At 40.8% G+C, this 23,140-nt stretch overlaps 1 protein-coding gene across 7 annotated transcripts in view; it reads left to right on the forward strand.

Moving 5' to 3' along the window:
• The window catches only part of NDRG3 (NDRG family member 3), a 219,394-nt gene that overhangs the window by 98,515 nt on the left and 97,739 nt on the right, over positions 1 to 23,140 (forward strand). For 6 of the 7 annotated variants that reach the window (XM_029614181.1, XM_029614180.1, XM_029614176.1 and 3 more), the window contains 2 exons: positions 5,978 to 6,038; positions 21,236 to 21,253. In XM_029614181.1, coding sequence (XP_029470041.1) covers positions 5,978 to 6,038; positions 21,236 to 21,253 — 79 coding nt within the window. The remainder of the gene's footprint in view (positions 1 to 5,977; positions 6,039 to 21,235; positions 21,254 to 23,140) is intronic. The other variant, XM_029614182.1, reaches the window with a different exon arrangement.

Here is a 23,140-nt window from a genome sequence, read left to right on the forward strand (position 1 = left end):
CCCCCCTCAACCGTCTCTTCTTCAAGCTGAACAGCCCTAATCTCTTCAGCCTTTCCTCATAGGGGAGCTGTTCCATCCTCTTTATCATTTTTGTTGCCCTTCTTTGTACCTTCCCCATTGCAACTATATCTTTTTTGAGATGCAACCAGAATTGTACACAGTATTCAAGGTGCGGTCTCACCATGGAGCAATATAGAAGCATTATGACATTTTCCGTTCTATTAACCATTCCCTTCCTAATAGTTCCTAACATTCTGTTTTTTTTTTTTGACTGCTGCAGCACACTGAGCCGACTATTTTAAAGTATTATCCACTATGATGCCTAGATCTTTTTCCTGGGTGGTAGCTCCTAATATGGAACCTAACATCGTGGAACTACAGCAAGGGTTATTTTTCCCAATATGCAACACCTTGCACTTGTCCACATTAAATTTCATCTGCCATTTGGATGCCCAATCTTCCAGTCTTGCAAGGTCCTCCTGTAATGTATCACAGTCCGCTTGTGATTTAACTACTCTGAATAATTTTGTATCATCCACAAATTTAATAACCTCACTCATATATTACTTTCCAAATCATATATTCATATATATATATATATATATATATATATATATATATATATATATATATATATATATATATATATATATATATATATATATATATATATATATATGGGCTAGAAGAAAAACAATACAAGCGGGGCACACCACGGATGAGGGGGTTATAAATATGTTTTTGGATATCTACATGTGGTATTGTTAAGTAGAAACAGTGATTTATATATTACATCATAATATGGTTTAAGGGTTATATAATACTATTATGGGGATATTTGTATAAGATATACAGAGTGGTGTTTTCCAACATAAAAGACCAACAACAACTAACATCAGATAATTGGAAATGTAAAAGACTTTTAGGGATAGATTGAGGTGAGAAGTAGAATAGAGTTGAGGGCTATTAACAGTTGGGTCCAGGTTGATATAAGTGTGTGGGAAATTGTTAAGATGTTCATATGAAGTAGTCAAATCCTAAATTTGACTTCCAGAACCTCTCTCTCATTTTCCTATGTCGTTGGTGCCCACATGTACCACGACAGCCGGCTCCTCCCCAGCACTATCTATAATCCTATCTAGGTGACGCGTGAGGTCTGCCACCTTCACAGCAGGCAGGCAAGTTACCAGGCGGTCCTCACATCCACCAGCCACCCTGCTATCTACATTTCTAATAATCGAATCACCAACTATGATGTCCGGCCTAACCCTTCCCTCCTGGGCAGTAGCCCTGGGAGACTTGTCCTCAGTGCGAGAGGACAATACATCACCTGGCGAGCAGGTCCTTACTACAGGATCACTTCCTGCTACACCAGGGTGATGTTCTCCTACTGGGAGACCTTTCTGATCCAAGGCAGCACTGGGGCTGCCAGACTGGATTTGGGACTTGGCTACTATGTCCCTGAAGGTCTCGTCAATGTACCTCTCTGTCTCCCTTAGCTCCTCCAAGTCTGCTACTCTAGCCTCCAGTGATTGGACTCGTTCCCCGAGAGCCAGGAACTCTTTGCACCGAGTGCATACATACAATCTCTCACCGGCAGGTAAAAAATCAAACATGTGACACTCAATGCAAAAGACTGGAAAGCCCCCTCTTGCTGCTGGACTGCTGCCTTCATCTTAATTTTATTCCTAGTTAAGTTTAGGATACCAAGGGTGTTGGAATGAGAGTACTTTACATTTACATGTGAATTTATTAATTAATCAGCTAGTGTCCTACAAGGGGATGATTAAACTTTCAATAAGGGCTGGTACAATAGTATGGTTTAGATAAGACCCTGATTGATTTTTAATGAGAAAGTGTCTCGTTGCTAAAAATCAAGGGTTGAGTGGGTGGGAAAGACAGACACTAGAATTAACTATCTCTGGCTTGCTTATTACCTCAAACACACACAAACTCTAAAGAATATATCCCTTAATTTCACCTTTCACCAAACCTTTATAAACCCCAAAATTTCTGAAAGTTATACTTACAAATCCTCTCTAACCACCGTTAAATGAATCTTCACTCAGTTAATGGAAGGGTTTGAGATGGCACTCGCTTCCGGTCCTCCTCTACTGCAAAGGGTGTGGGGCCTCTGGAAGCTGGGGCTGTGGAAGTCAATCCCTGGATAGCTTGCGGTGACCCCTGGACTCCTCTTCCAGGGGATGCTGGGAGCAGTATGCAGATGAGCCTTCCGGTCCTCCTCTACTGCTAAGGGTGCGGGGCCTCTGGAAGCTGGGGCTGTGGAAGTCAATCCCTGGATCGCTTGTGGTGACCTCTGGACTCCTTTCCCGGGGGATGCTGGGAGCAGTATGCATCACAATATGCATCACTGTTCAAAACCATATAAGAGACTGTCCTTGCTCAGCAGAGCATATAATCTAATTAAAACATACAGGGCAAAAGAAACTTTGGGAATTTCATTTATTAAGAAAATGGTTAACATCAATAAGGCTGTAAGCGGGATAATCAGGTATTGAGATTTAAAAGCAGCCTCAAAAAGATGGGTTTTTAAACTGGGTTTAAATAAGGTAAGAGAGGGAGGCCAATGTACCAACTCAGGAAGTCTATTCCGAGCATATTGTGCAGCCAGATGAAAAACATGGAGTAGAGAACTGGTGGTAGAAGAGAAGAGCATAAATAAGAGTGACTTGCGTGATGAGTGGAGCTCATGAGAAGGGATGTAGGGAGAGGTAGAGAAAAGCTGCAGAGTGAAGTCTCTTGTAGGTAGGTTAGTAAGAAGAACTTAACTGTATGCGGAAACAGGGCACCAGTGTAGTGACTTGAGAAGAGGGTTTATATGGGTGTAAAGACTTTGATGAAAGATAAGTGGCGCAGCTGAATTTAGGATAGTGTAGTGAAGAGAGAGAGTTCATTAAGAGATTTGTGAAAAGTAAGTTGCAATAGTCTAAATGAGGTGATGAGCAAGTGGATAAGTGTTCTGGTAGTGTTCAGAAAGGAAGGGGCAGATTTTGATGAAGATATAGAGAAAGAAACAACATTCATGTGGAAAGAGAAGAATGAGAAGATGGTGTGGGACAATAGCATGAGATCCGCAGTAATAGTGGTCATAAGGTTTGATCCAGGTTTCAGCAAACACCACATTCAGAGGAATAGATTTGTGAACAGGTCTGGAGGGAAACATCTAGGTGAAGTACTTACCAGGATCCTTGGTTGGTTGTGATACAAACTGCATTCTTAGTTTTTGTATCCTCCAGTTCGGTGGTAGGGCCAAATTGGTGCAGGGATACACTTAGTCCTGGGGCTAAGTCCTGGTTATCAGGCACCAGCCTTTTCAATCCTGGAGTGTGGATTCTCTCGACGGGGGGAGATTTAACCTCCTGGGCCCAAGGCATGCAGGAGGACGAGGAACTCACTTTGTCTCCTCACGCTTCCACAGTTAATACTCATTGTCCGCTGGCTCACAGGGAGGGTACCTGCTTTCAAGGTGAAAAGTCAGGCAGGACATTGCAGGTGGTCAAATAAAATTTACTGTAACAAAAATAACTGCACAGTCCATTTAAAAGATAAGGTTCTGAGATTTTCACAAAAACCCAAAAGTTCACAGTACTTGTTCTCACTTTGTTGTTCTCTGAGCCAGTAACCCCTATGGGGTAGGGACAAATGTAACACCCAAGCTCCTGGAAAAAAGGCCAAGTCTTGATCTCTCTGGTAACCATTAAACTCTGGACTTTGAATGGTAAAGTGAAAAAATGTCCAAACTTGTAAGAGAACTTTCTCTCAAATTCTTTTCTCCAAGCAGAAGCCGCCCCGCTTCAGCTGGGCCTAGGGCAAGCAACGCACCCGTACGCTTTCCCCTCAGGCAGGGGGATTCCCTCCTGAAACTGAGATCAAGTCTCAAAAACAGTATCAAGGAAAATCTTTCTTCCAAAAAGTAAACTTCAACAAAAACCTCCTTTCCCTTTTCTTCTACAGACCAGGGAGGGCCTAGCAAGGGACCACAGCCAAAACACTCCTGCTCAGCTCCAGCCCAATTTATAAGGTCAAACTGACCATTCCCAGCCTTGAGAATAGGAAACTTTTAGGGCTGGTCAAAAAGTTGCAAGTCCCTAGTGCTGTTACAAAAAGGGAAAAACACATTGGTAAGGGATTAGAGTATCCCGGACAGATTAATTTATTTATTTAAAATTTTTTGTATACCGCTTATACAATGTAGTTAGTTCAAAGCGGTTCACAGAGAGGACATTCATAATAAGCATAGCCAGTATAAAGTCACACATTAAAATAAGGTAAAAGCAATAATCACACACTTAAATGAGATATAAACAAAACAGTATGTGATAACATTCATGGGAATGACAGAAAAGTGGGGTGCCTAAGGAAGACCAGGAAGAACTTAGTCTACTGGTACCTGGTTGTAAGCAAGGGTACATAGGTAGGTTTTTAGATTTTTCTTAAATTCCCTTGAGTTCTTTTGAAGCCTGAGGTGAACTGGAATAGAGTTCAAGAGGACAGGGCCTGAAATAGAAGAGAAGGAGAAATTGTTGTCATCCACTTAGACAAACAACTTGGCTAGGAATCAACTCAGCGTACTAGAGGAGGTATTCAAGAAATTATGGCAGGGTTTTAGGCACCTGGGAAAAACCATAGTTCTCCATGGAAAATTGGGATGAATAGTCCCACATATGGGTGATGTCATCTCATGACACTATATACAGAGAGTATCAGCTCATTGGCTAGAAACCTTGAAGGCTTTGCACACATGCAGTAGACATTTCACCAAACAGCCCTCATCAAAGCTACCTTAGTCTTTTTATTTGTCAGCACAATGAATAGCAATGTTAAGCAGCAGCTTCATTTCATACTAGTTTTCTCTTATTTGTTCTTTAGTTTTCTTCTGAAATTTCTTCAGAATTGTCATTTTCCTTTAACTTTCTTTGAAAAGAAAAGTTATTAATTCTTTTAATTTGGCAGGAGCCCTTTTTTTTTTTTTTCCCTAACCATGGCCAAGAAAAAGGCTTCAAGTTTCTAGAAGTGCTCAGCCTGTAATTAAACAATGTCTCTAGCAAGAATATACAATGTATTCGCTGCCTGGCAATGGACAATGATACTAGAGAAGTTCAGTGTACTCGCGCATGCCTCTCAGAACTGTTAAATAACAATGGTTTGTCTGCAAAACTGTTTTCACACACTACGGGTACTGTTTTCATTAACCTTTTCAAATCACAAGCATTCAGGTATGCAGAGGCCAGTCAAAGATTCAAGTAAAATAACTGAAAGAGCACCAAGTATCTAACCACGTCCTTACCTCAGAAAGTAGGTAATAGAGAATGAGTCAAAGAGTCTGAGCAAGGCTACTGCCTCTAGCTTACCTATCTTAACTATTGTCATGTTTTGTGTTTCTGTGACATGCTTTAAAATATATATTTTTAATATGGCAAATGAATCAATTTTGGCTTTTAGATTTAATTACTCTGCTTTTCAAGCTCAAGGCGATTTACATTTAGGTATGGCAAGGCAGTGTTTCCCAACTCTCTTCTGTTATCCTGAAAACCTGACTGGTTAGGTGTGCTATCTATAATGAATATGCATGAGATAGATTTGCATACACTGGGTCTCAATCTGACTGGGTAGGTGTGCCCCCAGGAGAGGTTTGAGAAACACTGCAGTAGGTATTTCTCTGCCCAAGAGGGCTTATAGACTATGGGGGCCTATTTCCCGTTCTGTGTCTATGGGAAAAATGCTTAGTAAATAGGGCCCTGAGATAGTTGTGGAAGCAATGGAGAATGAATTGACTTGCCCTAATGTCATAAGATGCAACAGTAAGTGAAACAGAATTTCAACCCTGGTTTCTCTGATTCTCAGCCCACTGCTCTAACCATTCTACTTTTGTTGGCACAGGCAAACTAAGAATTCAAGAACATGAAAATATCTGCTACTTAATTATATTATTTGTTTTTAATGTATTTAATTTCAGCATAAAATGCGTTATTGGAATTGGTGTTGGAGCTGGTGCCTACATCCTAACCAAATTTGCAGTAAGTATGATTTTTTTTCTCCTAAATGTGCATGATGAAATCATACACAAATATCTTAAGGAAGCCCAATACAGAAACATAAAAGAAATATATGACCCGATTTTCAAAGGCTGGCGTGTGTAAAAAAACCCAAACCAAAAACAGGAGATAAGCGCAGAAGAGCCATCTTTGCAAAAAGGGGCAGAGCGTGGGCGTTCCGTGAGCAGGCCAAGATAGTGCCATTAGTCACCATCCCAATGAAGTGCACGCCAGCAGCTAGCCAACCCGTGCCACCTGCTACTGCTCCAGAGAGTAGATGATAATTGAAATAATTTAAAAAAAAAACTCAAAAAACTAGAGGGATTTTAGGGGTCAGGGAGGATAGGGGAAAAGGCAGGCAGAGTAGGTAGGGGGGTGTAGGAAATTCCCTCAGTCTGCTCCTTTATTGGAACGGACTGGAGGGAACTGGGGAAATGGCCTATTGTGTCGCCGTGCGCATCTTATAAAATGGACGCTCACGCACAGGTATTAAAATTCCCCTTATAGTTTCTCCGGGAACAAATGGGATGACAGTATTCAAACATGAGTGACATCATCAAATGAATCCTGGGATAGAAATTTTACTGCAGAGCCCGAGGCGACATACAAAAAAACATACATAAAATAATTGGATACATACATAAAATAACATAATTAAATTACCTATAATCATAGGTAAAAACAAAGACAGCAAATAGATTATTTAAAGCATCTGCATCATTTAACTGCAAGAAAATGGTCAAATAGTTAAAACATTAAAATGTTCATTTCTTTAAAAGCCTGTTGCAAGAGAAAAGTCTTAAGACTACTCTTAAAAGTTCAACCAGCAAGGAGTTCCATCTGGATGGTGCCGCAACAGAAAATGCTGATTCTCTTGTAGACGCCAGATGAGCAAGTTTGATAGAAGGAATGTCAAGTAAGCCCTGCTGAGAGGAACGCAACAAACGAAATGGCTGGTACACTTTTAATAACTCGTTAGCCCATGGTCAAGTATTAGGGTTCAAAAATTTGGCTACAAGCATATCAACTTTGTAAGCAATACGTTGTTTAATGGGCAGTCAATTTAACTCTACAAGCACAGGAGTAATATGCTGATTTCATTTTGTATCAGAAAGTAAGTGAGCAACTGAATTAAGTAACAGCTGTAAAGGGTGCAAAGTAGAAAGTGGTAAGTCCAAATATAAACTGTTACAGTAATCAATCACAGGAAAGATAACTGCTTGGACAACCATTTGAAAATCAGAAGGAACTAATAGATGCTTAAAAAAGCCAGACCGGGTCACAGCTTTAGTTTGAGACTTGAAGGAGAGATGGGAATCAATCAGTACACCCAAACTTTTGATTGAATCAGAAATATTGAAAGAGCAGTTTCCTAAAGAGATCAGTAGGTAAATCTTCAAAGAGCATGATTGATTACCAAATGTTCTGTTTTTGACACGTTCAAAGATAGTTTATTGGGTTGTAGCCAAGATTGAATTGAGGATAGACAGATCTGTAAATGAACCATGGTCTCTTTCCAGGTTAAACTCATACGAATGAAAAATTTTATATCGTCTGCATAAATCTTATAACCGACACAAGTATTGGCGAGTAATTTAGAAATGGGGGCTAAATAGATATTAAACAGGACAGCTGATAAAGCGGAACCTTGTGGAACTCCCTATTCAAGCTAGTCACTTGCGAAAAAGCGTTATTATAGCTCACTACTTGTGTTCTATTCTTAATGAAAGAGGTGAACCATTCCAAAACTTTTCCTGCAATGCCGCATTCGTATAAACAAAATACAAGTATATCGTGATCTACTGTATCAAAAGCTACAGAAATGTCAAGAGAGACAAGAAGGAACTCACTACCACTATCAAGCCCTCTTCTGAAGGAACCAGTAAGAGATAACGGTGGTAATTCCGTGCTCATGGATTTCCTGAACCTAAATTGGTGGGAATCTAAAATCTCATTTTTTTTCAAGATGGCTGTTTAACTGAGTCAAAGCAGTTTGCTCAGTGACCTTCAACACAAAAGGTAAAGAAGAAATGGGTCTGTAATTGTTTAAATCAGAGCTATCTAATGAAGGGTTTTTGGTTTTGTTTTTTTTAAGAAGGGGGTCTAACAATGGCTTTTTTTAGGGTATCCAAGAGATATCCTTCCTCAAAGGATTTGTTTACAAAAGAGGTAAGAATTGGAATCAAAGGTTTTTTATCCTTTTTTAAATTTTCCTTCTTTTTTGTGGTGTTACCAGTATTGGTGAATTGAGATGGCATTGGTCAGGGTTTTCTTCATAACTGAGTAATTTGACTTTGCCTTGTTGATTTTTTCACTCGATGCCCCAAATGAAGAAAAGGGCCAGCAGCTCCAAAACTTAATCCCTGTACGAACACATTATGTCTGTCACAGATTCTTATCATAGATGTGTGCTGTTTCTGGTTGAAGACTGATGTCTTGGGCTGCTCTCTGTGCAGAACTGTGGCCCTTAGAGTACACGTCGTTCCTGCCTATAACTCATGTAAAAGCTCTTCAGGACACTTGAGTCAGGCCCATCAACATTGGAGACATCAACATTGAGGGACCCAGAATTTGCACTGAGCACTAATGGTGCATTAACATTACGTTGGCATCAGTTCCCCTCAATATGAAAAACCAAGAAGGACCTAGGAGATAGATCTTCTTCTAACTTCTTCCATCCAAAGAAAGTACAGGGTTCTGCTTCTTTTTTCCAGCATCATAGAGCTCTGGTGGCTGTGAACTGAGCAAAGGCAAAGAAGCACTGGCATCAGTCTGTCGATACAAGATGCTGGGAGCAGGGACAGTCTGGTGGCCTCCTTGAATCTCTTGAAGCATTCCTATGAGGAGGAGACCTCCAAAGAGTCTAGGTGTCAGCACCCACGTCCCTCTGATGTTCCAAGAAGATGTGGCCTTGCCTCCTGCTTCCCAACCTGTGCTGGCATCAACAGTCTTTTAAGGAGGAGCTGGACAAAAATATCCAGAAGGCCCTGGCACCTAAGATGCGAAGCATCGGTGCACTGACATTGATAACGGTTAATTTGCAGACTGACAACCAGCCTCTAATAGAGATAAGGCTTGACTTCATCAAAAGGCGCAGTTTCTCAGTTGATGACCACATTCTCTGGAATTAGATTCTAGATTCCCTCAGGCTATTGTCTAATTCTAAGGAGTTCAATAAAAATTTAAAAACCTACGTTCCATTGCTTTTAAGTTGTCAGCAGTGGACTGATTCAAACTAATCCCAATCATGAAGCATTATAATCTTACAGTATTTTTTATGTTTGTTATGATTTAATGTTCTAATCATTTTATATTAAGTTTTATGATTTATGTTTTTAATTATGAATGTTTTATTTGTAAACAGCTTAGACCCACTTTCATTGTATAAGCGGTATATAAAAAATGTTAAATAAGCATATGATGAAGCCAGGTAGAAAGCATGGAGTTAGGAATTGGTGGTAGAGGAGAAGGGCATAGATAGGAGTGACTTGTCTGATGAGCGGAGTGCATGATGAGGGGTATAGAGAGAGGTAGAAAGGAGAGGTAGAGAGTAGCTGCAGATTGAAGGCACTTGTAGGTGATCACTATTGCTTAGAGACCCTACAACAGTAATCCCTCGCAGCAAGTCATGCATTCCACTGAGGACTAGATCTAAAATGGCTGCCCCACGTAACAGTTCTAGGATCAGCTGCTCCATGAACTATTCATTTATGGCACCTAGAAACTTCACCTCTAGTGTATCTCGTTGAGACATTGACTCACTCAATACCGTAGTAATTGAAATCTCCTATTATTGTGTTGTCAGATTTATTTGCTTTTTTAATTTCAGTAAGCATTTCAGTCTTTCTTCATTTTGGCCAGGTGGCTTGTAACTGCTACACTTGTACCTGTGTCACATGGAATTTCTATTCTTAAGGATTCCATAGTGCACTTTGGTTTCTGCAGAATTTTTATCGTGCTTGACTCTATGCGATCCTTTACGTATAGTGCCACCAATTCAATTTACCCTATTACTAAATAATTTATACCCTGGTATCATATTAGTTCTCCTTCCACTACATCCCTGAAATGCCTATAATGTCTCTATCCTTGTATAATGCCTTACATTTAACTCACTAGTGTTACTATTCAGATTTTGGCTTTCACGTACAGATATTTTAAAAGATGTTTTTATTTGTATTTTCATTTCTCTTGTATTCACATCCTGCTTATTAGCAAATGATACAGGCAGTTTAGAGTTACTCACATACAACCTTTCTAGTGGGATAGTCTAACTTCCCAGTTTTGCAAGTATCATTGGAAAGTGCATCCTTCCAAACCATGCAGTTCTGAGTAACTATCAGCTTTCTCCCATGATCTAGTTTAAAAGGTTCCCCATCTCCTTTTTTAAATGTTAACCAGCATGGAATCAGGCTATCGGTGTTAAGGTGGAGCCCTCCCTTTCCAAAGACTCTCATTTCTACTTTACTTTTCATGAAAAAGTTTCTGTATTACTAATTTATTGTTTTATGTTAATTTATAGTTTGTAATTTTGTTAACTTATTGGTTGATTCTTGATCTCCCATTTCTGTTATTGTTTAATTCTGTCCTATCTTCCGACATCCATGTTATTACTCTCCCTGTTTTAATGTAACTTCTCATTTCTACTTATACGTTAATTGGTTTCCCCATGTTTTAATGTAAACCGGTACGATAAGACCTGGTCTTGAGTGTCGGTATAGTAAAAGAAGTTAAATAAATAAATAAATAAAAATAAATGAAAAGTAAAGTCACATAGAAGCAATCTAAACACAAACAACCTGAAAAAACCACTGTCCTCAAACAAGAAATATCACACAAAATAGGATCAGTCAAAGCACAATTAACGAGGCGAAACGTAAACAAAAATTGTATTGTGTAATAAGGGTGTTGGCAAGCTGGGAGAATGTGAGATCGGGATGGAGCAATCATTTGACAAGATAAGACACTTGCTTAAGATAAGTCCCCTTGATGCAGGAGAGAGGAAACGCCAGCTTAGCTCTGCTATAGGCATTTTTATCTGCAGTAAAAATAAGTGCTTAAAAAAAGTGTGAAGTCACATTGCTAATATCTAATCTTGTTTACTAATGTAGACTCATTTTGGTGGCCGAGAGTGGATAATAGTGAGATCCAGGATACCCTGGCTTGCTGAAACCCTTATTACACAATACAATTTGTTTGTTTTGCCTGATTAATGGAGCTTTGACTGATCCTATTTTGTATAATAAGTCATAGAGATGTGAATCGGAATCTGTTCTGGTTTCGGATTCGTGAACCATCGGGAAATTATTTTTCCCGCGGTCCAATCGTTTTGTTTATTTTTTTATCGACTGCGCCAAGCCAATAACCCAAAAACAGAGCCCGACCCTTTAAAATGAGTTCTTTAGGATTTCCCCCCCCCCCCCCAAAAAAAAATTTAAGTACCTGGTGGTCCAGTGGGGGTCCCGGGAGCATTCTCCTGCTCTTTGGCCGTCGGCTGCCAGTAAACCAAATGGCACCGATGGCACTTTGCCCTTAGCATGTGACAGGGTGTCCGTGCCATTGGCCGGCCCCTGTCACACGGTAAGAGCAATGCACAGCCGGCGCCATCTTTGGTATTGATCCATATAGACAACCAGGTGACAATATCAACAAACAAGGGAAAATTTGGAAATGGGCGATTTCCCAAGGAATTTTTCTTCTGTCTATCTTCTGGCCAACCAGAATCAGTTAGCAAACAGATTAAGTTGTCAGCTACAACTGCAGGATTAGTCACTACGAGACCAAATAGCACAGGAACTTTTTCAACTTTGGGGAACTCTGCAAATAATCTTTTTTTCAACATTATTCAATAAGATTCCCACATACTGCTCCAGGAGACCAGCATGTGGCAGATTAACAGTGGATGCTGTCTCAATTTGATGGAATTTAGGGCTTCTCTAAATGTTTAACCCAATTTCTCTCATTTCATGAACTGTTCAAAAATTGAAAAGAGGGAGGTCAAATGATTTTTATAGCCCCCTTTTGGCCTTGTCAACTGGTTTCCCTGTCTCCAATGCCTAGTTATTCAACCACAGATAAGGCTGCAGATATTCTCATTGCTTACCTCACATTGCAGTGGAAATCTGCTTCATCCCAAATGCCAGTGTCTGTTTCTGACAGCTTAGATGTTGAGTCAACTAATTTTACCCATGCAGTTGCCTACCAGAGTGAAGGAAATGATCCTTTTTTCGAGGAAGTACTCTACCAGAAGATCCAATGACTTTAAATGAAAGAGATTTATTATCTGGTGCTCAAATAGAACACCTTTAAGTGTCCTGTTCCTCTCTTACTTTAATAACTATTAAGCGTTTCCAACTTTGGTTTGAAAGCTAACTTGGTCAGAGTACCTTAGCAGCATACCATGGAAATTCTGAAGGTGTTCCCTTTTCCTACCAACCTACAGCTGCCAATTTATGAAAGGTCTCTCACACCTGAAACCTCCAATAAAAGATGTAGTCTTTGGCAGTTCATAAAACCACAGTTTGAACCCTTGGCAACAGCAGAACTAAAATTCCCTTCTAGGCCAGTTTTATTTTTGGTAGCAGTTACTTCTGCTTGAAGAATAAGTGAAATGACAAGTCCTAGATTCACTTTTCTTTCTTATTTTATGTCTTTATCTTAATGTTTATATTGCCTAGGATGGCAAGTTGCTGTGATAGGCAAGTTACAAGTAACTTTACATAAAATAAATCATTTTTTCAGAACAGAGTAGGTTTGAAGACTCATCTTAAATTTGTCCCAAAGGTGGTTTCTCAGTTTAATATAAATCAGTACATAGTTTTGCCAACATTTTTTCCAAGGCCACACACTATAAAGGTGAGCAGGCTTTTCATACATTGGACTGCAGACGTGCTTTACTTTTCTATTTACAAAGGATACAGTCCCAATGAAAGTTCTCACAACTGTTCGTTTATTTTAATCCAGTCAAACAGGGTTTTTCAGTTACACAGATCCAAATAAGTTATCTTTGTATCAACTACTGTTGCAATCAAGTAGGACTGCATCTACAAAGTAACATTGTTAGGGCTACAGTATCTTCTTTAGCATATCTTTATTCTACTTCCATAGAAAATCTCTGAAAAGTGGCTACATGATCTTCTGACAACACACCGAAGTATTGCTTGCACTCTCAATAATCAGCATCCATACAAGTGCAAGAAGATATAAATTCCTGGTTCACTTTTTAGAAGTAATTTTCTCTTTTATTTTGGCAACTCCTTATTTGTAATACAAGCTTTAAAAAGTGAACCAGGAATTTATATCTTCTTGCACTTGTATGGATGCTGATTACATGATCTTCTGTCCATACCATCACTGTGGTACTAATTGATGTTCAGTAAATCTATGCATGTGGCACATTTTGTCATTTTTGTCTACTTGTCTGTCCTTTAACCACTGATAACAGATACCTGCATAAAAATAGTGCCACTTTGCTATAGTAATATGTGGATACTAGGGTTAGTAACAAACTCCAGATTTTCAGGACAGCCTGATCCATTCCTTATTTTATTCTACTACATGGAGAGTATTCTAGGTTGGCTTTTCTTAAGAATGCAATAAGGAGAGGGATCACGTGATGCGGTGGGCTTGATAGGCTGCATGCATATTGAGCTCCGTGCCCCATCCACCTCGCACATCTTGATAAGGTGACTTTGCAAGCTTCTGGGAATCCAAGTGACCTACCTTGTGATCAGCAGACGAGTCCTGTACGAATTGCTGAAAAGAAAGAGGCATCCCGTTCGCCTATGGCTTCCAAACTTGTTCGCAAGGAGAGGGAGAAATCGAAGGGGCAAGAGCCCAAAATGGCCACCATGCCTACCTCTCCTCAGTCCATTTCGGACGACTCCCTGGAAGAAAAGATTTCTCAAGCCGTTGTCAACGCTTTAGATAACAAGCTTCACCAAATATCGGAACAGATAGCGGAGGTCCAATCCGCAATTGGTGACATGGACAGCAGAATCGAAAGGGCCGAAGGTCGCATAGCGCTGTTGGAGGACGACGTGGGCGCGCTGGAAAGGAAGATGGAGGCCCTCGAAAAAGTGGCTGAAACACGAGATGAAAAATTAGACGACCTAGAAAACCGCAGCCGGTGGAATAACCTGCGATTCGTGGGCCTTGCAGAATCGTTGGCGGAGCAGGACTTACCAGATACATTGGATACATGGCTAAAGGCTCAAATCCCTTCTTTGGCGGGCGCAAAGGGTCTAATCGAGCGTGCTCACCGGATAGGCCAGAAAATGGAGGGGTCTGGTTCCCAACAGCCAAGAGTAATTATTGCTCGTTTTTTGAATTATGGGGTCAAAATGCTTATTTTGCAGTTCTACCAATAGAATCGGGGCATTCAATTTGAAAATAAAAAAGTATTAATCTTACAAGATTTTTCATCACGTGTCCCTTCTGTGCAAGGAATTCTCCCCAATATGTACAGAATTGATTTCCCGAGGCATCCATTTTGCTCTGATGTATCCAGCTAAACTTCGGATCACTTCTCAAGGCATCACCCATGTTTTCGAGCAGCCCACGGGAGCCAAGGAATTTCTAGCTGGATTAGCACAAGAGAATACTCCACCATTTACTTGAGAGCTCCAATTCGGGAAGTTCCTAGACGTTTTTTTTTCACTACAGTCATTCCGGTCTCTACAGCAGGACTTGTCCACGCAGGGGACATAAGTTATTCACTATATGCTAGTGCTTGTTGCACTTTCTGACCGGCGTATGTTAGCTCCATTTTTCTGCTTTTATATGTTTTTTTCTCTACGGAGCTGTTATTGCACGCTGAGAATGATCGCGTACTTGACTTCTTTCTTGACTACATGTTTTGTGAGTCTAGCCACTCAGTTTTGATTCTCTTTGTTTGTATTTATTATGATGTGGTGCCTAAGAATTGCATAGATGTGGGTGGGGGATGAGCGCATCCTGTACTACAGTGATTCATGTCCCCATTGGAGGGGAGAGATGTCAAGGGTTTGCTTGGCGGGGGGGGGTCACCTACTTAGCTGTATTGGGCAGCTGCGGAGCGGGGGGGAATGGCTTGGGGTGTGTGTGTGCAAGGATGAGTGTGTGGATGCTGAATCCGGGTCAGAATGTTTGTGTGGTGGGACAAAGGAGGACACTTCATCTTTTTATTGTTCTATATGGTGTGTTGTGGGATCTACATAGTATACATAATATCTACCTCCTCCCCCCCTCTGCCTACTGCTCTCCAAACTGGGTTTCCAGCACTTCATATATGCAGATGACGTGCAGATACTCATACCAATAACTGACTCTATCCCAAACGCAATGAAGATTTGGAACTCTGCTCTGTCTGAAATAAACAAATTACTCACTAACAACTTTCTGGCACTCAATACCAACAAAACAGAACTACTCATCCTTTCTCCCCCTAACATTCCCGCACTCAGCCTCTCTTCCCCCTCGCCACCATGCTGCCCTCCCACCCAATTTGTCCGCAGCCTAGGCATATGGATAGACAACCACTTTAACCTCAAAAAATTCATCTCTGCTACTATAAAGAGCGGATTCTTCAAACTCCACATCTTAAAGAGAATCAAACCACTATTACACACCTCCGACTTCCGAACAGTGCTGCAGGCCATGATCCTGTCCAAACTGGACTACTGCAACGCTATCCTCCTAGGCCTACCAAAAAATACCCTTCAACCATTACAGCTCCTACAAAACGCCGCCGCCCGCATTCTTACCAATACCCACCGTCATGACCACATCACCCCAGTTCTTCAATCCCTACACTGGCTCCCAGTAACCTCTAGGATAATTTATAAATCTCTCACCCTCATACACAAAGCCATCCACAACCAAAACATGCACTGGTTCCCTGAACATCTCTATCGTTGCAACCCAACCAGACCAACTAGAAAGCAGCACCAAGCCAAACTCCTGACACCTTCCCCCAAAATCATCAAACATGCCACTATTAGAGAACGATCATTCATCATAGCAGGAACTTCCCACTGGAATAAAATGCCCCCCCCCACCTACGCCAGGAACCATGCCATAAAAAATTCAAACAGAATCTTAAAACCTGGCTCTTCAAACTAGCATACCCCGACTGACTGACTACTTCCAAAGGTATATACCCCTACTCTTACGCCCTACCAGACTGACACACCTTTATATAACTTAACTACCTCAGACCCCCCCCTCTCATCCTCGCCTCCTCCTTCATCCCTGCTCCCCTTGCCTCCCACCCTCCTCTCAACCTCCTCCCACTTCATCCCCCCTGACATCCTTCTCCCAAGCGTACACCGCTTATATCCTTTTTATCATGTTGATAGTTAATCCTCTTCTTCCTTCTCTCATTTTAAGAGTTAATATTTAGTCACCTTTCTTTAATTGACTTATCCAAAGATTTCTTTTTGCTTGACATTAAACTATTTTTGCTTGACATTAAACTATTGTAAAGCTTGTTGCTATGTTATGTTACAATGTGAACCGGGGTGATGTTTTTAACGTGCCCCGGTATATAAAAAATCTTAATAAATAAATAAATAATGGGAATATGTACTTCAATGATTGGGCCGGCGCAACTCCCTGTTAAACTTATATGATGCCTATCCTTCACATGTGATGTGGAACGTTGCGGGCCTTGGCACCCCTGTGAAACGCGAAAAGGTGTTGGCATGCTTAAAAAGATTGCAGGCCAAGATTATCTTCTTGCAGGAAACACATTTAGTGGAACATGAAGCACTGAAATTAGAGGCAGGGGATATCTCAAATATTTCAGGCCGCAGGTACATCTAAAAGCAGGGGAGTAGCTATTCTACTACATAATTCTGTGCCCTTTCAAGCTACTAAGACGGTAATAGACCCGGAGGGTTGCTATGTGGCAGTGTATTAGGGGTTTTGATGGGATTTTCAGTCATTTTGGCCTCGGTATATGCACCCAATAGCTACGACCACTCTTTTTTTTTTTTTTTTTAAATTGACTGCGGAATTAACGTTGCTAGGCGATTTCCCAATTATTATGGGAGGAGACTTAAATTTTGTTGTTGATCCAATCCTGGATAGACAGCCCCCCCCCCCGACCACATCAGTCTAGTAGCAAGTATAAAAGCCCTCTTTATTTATGTAGACATTTGAAACTTCTAGACCTCTGGAGAACCCTTCATCCGGGTGACAGAGTTCACACATATCGCTAAGGCCCACCCAATTCATACAAGGATAGATTACTTACTAATATCGGAGTCTATCTTTCCTAGATTCACTGAATCTTCTATTCAAAACTTAGTGATTTCTGACCATTGTCCGGTTACGGGAGACATGACTTGTGGCTCTGAGCAACCCCCTGCCCAGTGGTGATTACCAGGCCATTTGTTGAGAGACCCTGAGTTTCCTGCTTATCTCTGCTCTAAATGGCAGGAGTTTCATACGTTTAATTCCTCTCACCAACACCAACCGGTTCTATTTTGGGAAATAGCTAAAGCCGTTTTGAGAGGTGATATAATCAGTTATGTTAAGTATAAAAAGAAAAAGTTAGATGCGGATATTATTGGCCTCAAAAAATCCATGACCAATTTAAAACGCTCATTACATAACCCTGGAAACACAGAGGCCCATTCTCAATTCAAAGCGATGCAAAAGGCTCTGAATATATTTACATGATAGGGCAACCCATTCTTTACGATACCGTCAGTTCACATTCTTTCACTATGGGAATAAGGCTGGGAAGCTTCTTGCCAACCTTTTAAAGGCGCAGGACTCTTCAAAATTCAACCCAAATATTAAGTCTCCCAGTGGCCAGCTAAAAACGAGTTCCCAAGACACTGCTCAAGTCTTTGTTGGAGTATTATCACCAGCTTTTCTCAGAAGAAAAGGTACAGGGGTTGGACATAAAGAACTTTTTGGATGCTTTATCTTTACCTATGCTTTCTCAGTCCCAAATTGCTTCCCTTAATCAGGACAATAAAGGAGGCGGAAGTGATGGAAGTGATTGCTACCCTCTCAGATAAGGCCCCAGGGCCAGACGGCCTAACTACTATTTTTTATAAATCCTTTAGCTCTGAGATTGCGCCATTTCTGACGTTGCTCTTTGATCACATTGTAGGGGATGGGGTCATGCCACCTACTATGCAGGCATCCACGATAGTAGTCCTACGTAAACCTGGTAGAGATCCTACCTTGCCTTCCTCCTACTGGCCGATTTCACTTCTAAATTTGGATATCAAATTGTATGCAAAAATCCTGGCTAACTGGCTAAAAACAATTATGCCATTGTTAGTGGGCCCGAGCCAAGTTGGTTTCGTACATGGTCGCAGGTCCACAGTGAACATACACAAGGTTTTAATGGCTGTGGAGGAATGCTATATAAAAAATCTACACCAACTGTTATTGGTTTCCTGCGACGCAGAAAAAGCGTTCGACAGGGTGGCATGACCCTTCCTCAGGGTAGTGTTGTGTAAAATGGGGTTTGTGGGAAAGATATATGATTATATAACTTTATTGTATTCGAACCCCACGGCTCGCATCATGGTTAATGGTCTGCTATCTGTGGAATTTCAGCTGGCTCGGGGTACATGATAAGGGTGCCCCTTTCAACCCTTTTATTTATTCTCACTGTAGAACCATTGGTACATAAGCTTTGGAAGACACCTGAAGTGACTGGTATATCAGTGGGGTTGCAGCAATTCCTGACTTTGCCGATGATATTTTGCTATTACTTACGGAGGCTAGGAGGTCGGTCCCTGCAGCAATCCACATCTTTCGTCAATATCAGCAGATATCTGGTTTTAAGCTTAATTTAGATAAAACTGAAGCCCTAGATCTTTTAGGCACATTGGAAGGTCATTGGCCGGACTTTCCTGTACAGTGGGCAAAAGACTCCCTTAAATACTTGGGGATTAAAATTCACCGGCAGCCTGCCCAATGGTATGGACTTAACATACTCCCGTTGTTAGAAAAAGTTAGACGTCAACTCCAGGGGTGGTGATCCCTCCCGCTTTCTCTGCAGGGCCGCATAGCGGTGGTAAAAATGGTGATAGCCCCCAAGTTCCTCTACTTTTTTTTTTAATGGTGCCTTATTTCTGGAAATTAAAGGATAGGCTCTGCTTGCAAAAGGCTCTCACCGATTTTCTATGGCGAGGAGGAAGGGCAAGGCTCTCCCTGACTACCTTATGTGCTCCCAAAACACAGGGCGGATATGGCCTACCGGATTTTCGGGTATATACCTGGGCAGCTAATTTACAATTTTTGGGGGACTGGTGCAACCACTCCTCATCGTATACTGATGGGGATTTGATTGTCAATATATGTGCTCCTTTTGATCCTTGTCTCATACTTCATGTCCCAACACAGGATTTATTACCGCAGCACATGCAATATACTCTAATACGCTCTGTGTGCAAAGTGTGGGCCATTACTAGAAAAACTATGCAGCTTCCGGTTCACATATCGATGTACTACCCTCTGCGGGGAACATCTCCGGCTTCCCTGGCAGTCCTACCCAGGCACCACGTTTTAAAATTCTCTCCCAACTGGCAGGTGAAAGATGTTGTAGATTGGCAGACTAACAAAGTGTATACTTTTTGCACAGTGTCAAACGCTCCTGGGACTTAATTAGTCTCAGTTTCTTTTATATGGGCATATACGTGATAGCTGTAATACTCTGTTTAAAACCATCAGTGGGCCTATTGATTGTACCAGTTGAGCCTTGCTCACTGTTTTGGAGGCCAATAAAGGTACCCTGTCGTCCTTATACAAATTTTATATGACAGTAATTCTGCAATCTATATATCTCAAAGTGGGGATTAAATGGTCTAGGGATTGCAGGGAGGACCTTACTGACCGTATGCTTGCTTCATGTTATTTAGCCATTCCAACTTTGACAAATGTTATATATCTGGAATTACAACAATGTATTTTTCACTGAACCATTATTTCCCCGGCCGGGGCGCATCTTATGCATATTGTATCCATGGATACCTGCTTGAAATGTAGTAGGGCTGGTGCCAATCTTATACACTGTCTTTGGAAATGTTCTTATATTCAAGGGTTCTGGGAGGAGGTATGACACTGGTTATTGAACCTGTTTGATGTTGAAATTCACTGGTCTGTCTCCTTTTGCTTGCTACACAATGATGTGGGGGATTTGAATTTGAATCATGATAATGTGCTCTTTTTTTCCGAGGCTTGTTTAGTAGTAAAAAAATGTATTATGGCACGCTGGCTTGAGCGAAATCCCCCAACACTCGAGATGTGGAAGGCAGTACTACTGGAACTTTATCAATTGGAATATGGCTCTCTTTACAAACGTTTTTCTGTGAAAAAGAAGTTGTTTAAAGACATTTGGTACACCTTCTATGATACTCTTTCCCAAGGAGTGTAGGGTCTTGCTCCGTTAGATGTTCCCTAATTCCCATCGTGCTTTTATGCGACAACCGTACCTGGAAGAGGAGAGTGAAAAACATTTTCACCCTTGTACTGCACACCAGGAGGACATATTAAGGAACTTTTCAGTTGGCGGGGGGATGGATTGAGGGAGGATTGGGAGGGGGGTGAGATGGATGGAAAAGCAAAAATTATGGAACTTCGCCTTATTTTCAGTTGTCTTTGTATGTTGATGTTGCATTTTGATTGGTTGGTTCCTAATAAAACAATATTGGAAAAAAAAAAAAAAGAATGCATAAGGAAATTAGAACTACAAGCCCCATCATGCCCAGAAAAATCTGGAGCCAGTTTGCAACCCTTGTGGATAGTTGTGTAGTGATTGGTTTTGGCTCTACAACAGAGATTTCACTGTTAATTATTTTTATTTCATTTATTAAAACTTATCTTGCTTGATAAAACATGTTATTCAAGTGGCCATTCAATAAAAAAGACAATCATAATTTCCAGTAAAAATAAGACAAACCCAAGCAATACAGAAATCATCATGTCAGATGTTCTATTTGTGATCTTAGCCATATGGTTAATGGTGGTGGTTGGAACAGTCTCTGAGGGTCTGATATCAAGTGCTGCAATAACTATAATTATTGGAGAAATAATACTGTAGCATGGCTACAGGGAAACTTGGGTCTATGAGTATTTGTATACTTAGACAGCTGCCAGCCCATCTCATGCAATCTTTCTTTTGCAGGATATGGCTGCTGGTTGTGGCTTCTCACTCCTGTTGTTCTCCCTAGGACATCTGCAGAGAGGAGGTACAGTGAGGCAGTCATGTCCTCCCACTTTGTCATCAAGTGCACCTTTTAAATTTTTGAAAAGTCACTTCAAGTATTTGGATAAAACAAGAGGGGGCAGGCCTCTTACAGTACAACCCACACACAATTTCTGAAATTGTGCTTGCCTGCTGTATGCTTCACAATATTGCTGTCCAATATGGCATCCCAGCAGATATTAACCAGCATAATAGACAAATCCTATCTGCCCCCTGAATGTGGTTGGGAGACTACAGAGAGTGGGAGCCAGGTTTGCACCCAAATCAAGTGCTACTTTGCCTTGTCACTATTGGTCAGGGCCTGCAAATACATTATTTTTGATCTATGTAAAATCTGTATGCCAATGTAGCTATCCCCTCTCACTCTTCTGCTATTACCAGGCTAAGCTTGGCAAGGTACAAGACACAGTTCAAGGCAAAACTGTCAGGTTGCTAGCTACAGAATATGAAACACGGGTATCAGGGTAGTAGATCTGATCATTATGATTTATTTGTATTTTATTTTTGTTATTTTGATTATGTATTCTGTAATTTTTTGTACATCACTGAGGTTTGTTTTTTAGTAAATCTGGAAAGCAATTCATAAATTTTATTTAATCTCATTCAGTGCAAGGTTTATTCATAACATAAAAGGTAACAGGTTCTCTTCACCTTCATTAACTTAAACATAATATATGAGTGGGTTCACAGTCCATTTGGAGTCAGAATATTCCAGTTAGCTCTCACATATATTACAGATACTACCAGAAGTTCAATAGGGTTGCTTCACAGATAATCAGGTGCAGACAGGATTACTTCAGACAAGATTAGATTCAGGCAAGGTTGCTTCACAGATACTCAGATAAAATTGCTTCACTAGTACTCTTGTCAGACAGGATTATGGATTCTCCTGTCCCACAATCCATAACAGTTCACAACCCTCAAGTTGCTTGCAATACTGGGGTGTCTCCCGTAACCTGCTGTGAACCCCCAAGGATCATACTGGGTCTTCTGGGGCAGTCTGGCTGAAAGCATGTATGCAAGTTGCCTCATCTTGCTTGGCTGCAATAACCAGACCCACTGCTATGAACTTTTCTTTTCAATGCTTTTTATAGCTTTCAGCTATTAAAATTTTCTCTATTTCCACCAGATTTACAGTCTGCAGTGATTTCTTAGTTGAAAGCAACACACCCTTCCTTATCACTTAGTCTCTAAGGTGCCATCCACCTCTTGTCGTTTTTGTTACACTAGACTAGCACTGATGTTCCTCTGAAGATCTGGCCATCTGTGTGCCACTTTCTTGGTTTGCAGCCTCTTATGTATGGGAATAGCTCCACTTGGTGTATTTTTTAAGGAATTCTACCCATTTTGCATGTGTTTCCCAAAACCCTTATAAAGGGAAAAACTCCATTCAGGCCCCATCTGATAAAACATTCTGTGCACAAGGTGATCTACTTTGAACTTGTGTGAATTGTTGACTTGAAGGTGACTTTGCTGATGCAGTGGTGTTGCTATTTTGTTTTTGCTTCACAGTAATAGCATGACAGGTAGATGTTTGACTTCTCTACAAGGGCTGTGATTATAATAATGAAAGTCAATAATAGAGATCTCTCAGATATGTATGATTGCCCCTTTTTTTTTTTCCATAAGATGTGCTTGCACATTGGTGCATAAGTAGGTCTACTTATGTAGGCCCTCTAGGGCCTTTGAGAATATGAGTGCATTATTTAAGGGTTATTTGTTAGTTAAGCAGATGCTTGCACATGTGTGTACAGTACTTCTATGTATCTAATTTCTTTGGTAGAGGTATGGTATTACTAGGGTAGGGTGCCTGCTGAGGTTAGATGTGATGGAAAGCACCATCTCAGGTTCGATACTCTGTTATTTATTT

The sequence above is a fragment of the Rhinatrema bivittatum genome, chromosome 8, assembly GCF_901001135.1.
Source record: "Rhinatrema bivittatum chromosome 8, aRhiBiv1.1, whole genome shotgun sequence".
Taxonomy (NCBI): domain Eukaryota; kingdom Metazoa; phylum Chordata; class Amphibia; order Gymnophiona; family Rhinatrematidae; genus Rhinatrema; species Rhinatrema bivittatum.